Below are 4,850 nucleotides of genomic sequence, written 5' to 3' on the forward strand. Positions count from 1 at the left end.
CTCCAGGACCAGCGGCCCGCCTCGCGACCCCAAGCCCCCGCAGGACAGGCCCCCCGACCAGCCCCCGAACGCCTCGTCCTCGCAGCCGCCGCCACCAGAGAAGGAGCCCATGTTCAGCCGCCAGCCCGAGGATGCTCCCCCGGGGCCCGGCCACGACCAGGGGGAGGAGCCCGGCCTCAGCCCCGGCCTCAGCCCCGGCCTCAGCCCTGGCCTCAGCCCCGTGCCGGGCCATAGCCCCGTCGCCGGACACAGTCCCGTGCCCGGACACAGCCCCGTGCCCGGTCATAGCCCCGGCCTCAGCCCAGGACTCAGTCCAGGGCTCAGCCCCGGCCTCAGCCCTGGCCTCAGCCCCGGCCTCAGCCCCGGCCTCAGCCCCGGCCTCAGCCCTGGCCTCAGCCCGAGAGTCACTGTTCAGGATGAGACCGGCCAAGAGGCCATGAAGGTGGACACGCCCCCCTCGCCCAAGGAGGGCCCAGGGGAGGCCGGGGGCACGAGTCCCCTACCGGAGGCCCAGCAGCAGCAGAGGTCGCCCGGGGTGATCCAGGTGCACAGATCGGGCGAGGGCGGCAGCAGCAGCACCAGCAGCACCAGCAGCAGCTGCGGCAGCGCCGGCACCGCACGCTCGCCCCGCGCCGTCCAAAGCGACGTGTTCCGCTTCGACTCCCTGGACCGCGAGCGGTACCTGTGCCGCGCCATCAGCGAGGAGGACGAGGAGGTCTTCTCGCCCGGCCTCCCGTCGCACAGCCCGCACGCCAGGGACTCGCCCGCCCTCGCCAGGGTCAACTCCGACTCGCCCAAGCTGTCCTTCAGCCCCCTGCGGATCAAGGACCCCAGCATCGATGAGGAGGACCTAGACCTGGACTCGAAGTCATGCACGGCGTCGTCGCTGGCGTCCTGCGACCAGCCCGGCGTCGGCACCGTCATCCGCGGGATCCTGCCCAAGCTGAGCGTCGTGCGCAGCGACGCCTCGGACCCCGGAGGCCACTACCAGCCCTGCACCTGCCAGCACTGCGCCCTGTCCGCACGAGACCCGCACCGCCTGGGCCCCGCGGGCGTCCCGCACTCGCCCATCTCGCCGCTCACGCCCTCCTCCCCGCACACGCCCATCTCGCCCTCCCCAGGACACAACGTAGAGCACTACTTCCCACCCACCGTCTACCTGCCCGACCTGTATCGGCGCCGCTCGCACTCGGACTCGGACCTGCAGCTGTGGTTCGACCAGAAGGCGCGCTCCAGCGAGGTGCCGGCCAGTAGCGGCGGCGGCGGCCAGACGTCGGCGGGGCCCTCGGGGGAGCAGCAATCCTCCGCCACACGAGGCTCCGTCCTGCGCCACGGCCGCCCCATCCCGCAGCCGCTGTACCTGCCCCGCAAGGGCGGCTCCCTCGAGTCTGACAACTCCACGCCGCAGGACTCGCCGCTCGACCTGTCGGTGAAGACGGCGGGCAGCGTGAAAACGGGCAGCACCTCCAGCACGGATAGTCTAGTCTTGCCGGGCTCTGTGCCCCTGTCGTCGCCGCACTCGCCCCACCTGGCGGCGCCCAAGGACATCACCCCTCCCCCCAGGTCCCCCGGGGCGCCCGACCACCGCCAGACGTCGGCCTCGTCCCTGCCCGTGCCCGTGGTCAAGGGCGACGTGGCCTCCTACAGCACCAAGGACAGCGTGGCCCTCCGCTACCACCTCGAGGTGTCCCCCGTGGTGGAGGAGATGCCCCCGGGGGCGGACGTGGCCTTCGTGTGCCCCGTCTGCGGCCAGATGTTCTCCTTGCACGACCGCCTGGCCAAGCACATGGCGTCGCGCCACAAGAGCAAGCAGGTGGACAGCACCAGCAAGACGTACATGTGCGACGTGTGCAAGCGCTCCTTCGCGCGCTCCGACATGCTCACGCGCCACATGCGGCTCCACACGGGCCACAAGCCGTACACCTGCCGCGTGTGCGGACAGGTTTTCTCTCGCTCAGACCACCTCTCGACGCACCAGCGGACGCACACGGGCGAGAAGCCCTACAAGTGTCCGCAGTGTCCGTACGCTGCCTGTCGCCGCGACATGATCACGCGCCACATGCGGACCCACGCGCGCTACGAGCTGCACGAGTCGTCGTCCATGGAGGAAGGCGGCGAGGTCGCGCGCCCCAGCCTGCCGGTGCGGTCGCTCTCCGAGGAGCATCCTGCGCCCTCGCCCCTCCTGGACCTGCCCGGCCTGTCTGCGCCCCCCAAACACACTCCGCAGGGCTCCCCCGGGCCCCACACTGCCAGCGGCGGGGCACAGAAGCAGGCCCTGGGCGCCCCCCCGGGCCTCGCTGGGGTGGGCATGGCCGGGCCGGGCATGTCCGGGCACCTGCCGCCGCAGCTGCAGCGACCCCGGAAGCAGGAAGAAGACTGAAGGGGGCCAGCGCCTCTCGCCTGGTTCATGTTTTTGCCTCGTTGAGGTTTGTCTCTGGCAGGAGGTCGTCCCTCCTTGGCAGGGAGGCCGCTGGTGGCCAGAGGCGCGCCAGCCTCTCGGCGTTGTTTGTGTGGCGGAGGCGGCCCGCCGTGCCCCGTGCCGCCGTGCCGTCGTGCCCGCTGCGGCCGTGGCCAGCCCGGCGCCTGGCGCGACCTGGGCCTGGTCTGTCCCTGTCTGTCTGTCTCTCCGGCTGCCCGGTCCGGTCTGCCCGGCCGCAGCCCCCCCTCCCGCACCCGCAGGGCTTGCGACCGTCGCGGGCGGGCTGCGGCCGGGCAGCCGTGTTGGTGTCAGCACGTGGGTGTCTCAGTGTCAGTGGTCACGTGTTGTGTCGTGTGTAAGCCGCATGCGGCGTCTCGGGCGGCGGGTCTGCCGGAGGTCACGCCCAGTGGGGGAGGGGGGCTCCCTCCCGACGGAGCAGCCCTGGAGAGGAGAAGGCGCTACGAGCTGGAGCTGCTCCTCCCCCACGATCACCCTCAAGTATCTCGGTGTGAAGACGTGTGCTCGCCTGCGGTGTCCGGGCCCTTTGGTGCCCCGCTGGGGGCGCCGCTCCCTCGCGCGGGAGACTCGCTCCCTCTGCTCGGGGGCGCCAGAGGTCTATCGATTGTACCTGCTAATTTAATTAAATAGATATATTATGTTACGCTAAGCCACGCGCCCCGCGGGCACCAGGGCGCCCGCGCCGCCGAGGAAGGTGTTGTGGGCGTGCAGGCCGGACCCTCAGGCCTCCTGGCTCGTGCCGGGGGTCCCGGACCTTCGCCGGCGCGCCCACGGGCTGCCCTCAGCCCCAAGGGTCCGCTGGCGCTCAGAAGGCCCAAGTACAAGCAAGGTCCGCGCAGGGTCAGTCCACCTCCGAGGGTCCGGCTGCGCACGCCCGTTCGGTGGAGATGCTGGTGTTCTCGGGTAATAAGTCCTCTATGTATTATCATGCATTGATCATGTTCGCCTCATGTGAATAATAACTATTCATGACTGTTTCTGTTTCTTGTGTTTTAACCGGCCGCGGCCCAGAGCCTCACCCCCACCCCTCACCCCCACCACCACCCCCACCACCCCTGAATGTTACCCACCCCTGCTATGTCTCTCTTGGTAGTTAAACGCCACCGTTTGAGGTATCTACTGTGTATATTTTGATGTCTTTCTTTTTTCGCCCCCCCCCCAACACCCCTCCGCCCCCCGCCCCGAAGGAGAAAAGAAAATACTTTAAATAAAAGAAATTGTACAAGCCACAGTTACTAGATGACACACACACTTCTCTTAACCACGCTCATGCACAGAGGCACTGACAGCTGTTGGATAATTATTAAGTGGCCCTCCCCTCCCCCATCCCTCCCTCCTCTTCCCTCCATCCCTCCCCTCCCCACCCACCCATCCCCCCCACCCTCCAAACCCCAACCCTACCCCAACGTCACTGGCAGAAGTGTAATTATATTGGCTCAACCTTGCCCCCCTCCCCCCTCCCCCTCCCCGCTCCCTCGTGTTCTTAATGGAACTCCTTAACCCCCATCCCCCACCCCTTTCCCCCCCCACCCTCCCGCCACCTAACTAGCGGTTGGCAATAATTGTGATTATTGTAAAGATTTTTCCCATAGAGTGCTCACTTTCTTACGTTTCATAAGAGAACTAATAGAGCTTATTATCATTATCGTAATTAGGAATATTACTGTTTCCATTATCATAAGTACGATCATTTACAATTATTTCAACAAGTTGACTACTTATATGTGACATGGTAAATAAAAGTACCTCTTAAGCACATAAATATTAAGGACAAGTATCCTCTGTGGATATAAGGATGATAAACTAACCAAATAGCTGAAGAAAAAATTCTCTCTAAAATCTCTACGATCGAAGCTATGGTCTACGTCGTGGGACTTCAAAAAAAAATAATTATTCAGAATGAAGACTCAAATGAAATCAAATATATCAATAATAGTCAAGCCTAAAAAAAAGAAAAAAAAAGAAAAAACGTAATTGACTTCTTCAAAAAAAACAGGAAAGAAATATCCAATATCAAAATTTTTCTGTCAAAGTACAAAATATAATATACCATTTACAAGAAAGATTAGATGATTCTTACGAAACGTGCGAGCGTGGACCAAAGTTTCCTTATGTAAGAGACAAAGCTCACCCTAAAGCATATAGAATATGTGTTGCATTAATTAGCTTGTACCGTGAAATGATGCTTTTCTTCTGTCTAGAGCCTGGATTCTATACATCATTTGTCAGTCATGAAGCAACTGCGAAGAAGAGAAATTTATGTTTCTTTTGTCAAAACCAAAAAATATATATATATTTAAAGAAAAAAACAAAGAGACGTGATAGGAGTACACATAAAGACAGTTATATAGAGATAGAGATATATATAGATATATATATTTGTTTATTGCCACCTTATTCATATGTGCCAAAT

At 61.6% G+C, this 4,850-nt stretch overlaps 1 protein-coding gene across 1 annotated transcript in view; it reads left to right on the top strand.

Moving 5' to 3' along the window:
- Positions 1-2,524, top strand: part of LOC122246740 (uncharacterized) — a 26,029-nt gene extending 23,505 nt beyond the window's left edge. The window contains exon 2 of the mRNA XM_043005490.2: positions 1-2,524. This exon is cut by the window's left edge and continues 336 nt beyond it. Within this exon, the coding sequence (XP_042861424.1) occupies positions 1-2,380 (2,380 nt within the window). The 3' untranslated portion in view covers positions 2,381-2,524.
- Positions 2,525-4,850: the final 2,326 nt, after the last annotated feature.

Source organism: Penaeus japonicus, unplaced genomic scaffold (genome assembly GCF_977035675.1).
Source record: "Penaeus japonicus unplaced genomic scaffold, GWHDUDI00000001_assembly GWHDUDI00000021, whole genome shotgun sequence".
In the NCBI taxonomy this organism is placed as follows: domain Eukaryota; kingdom Metazoa; phylum Arthropoda; class Malacostraca; order Decapoda; family Penaeidae; genus Penaeus; species Penaeus japonicus.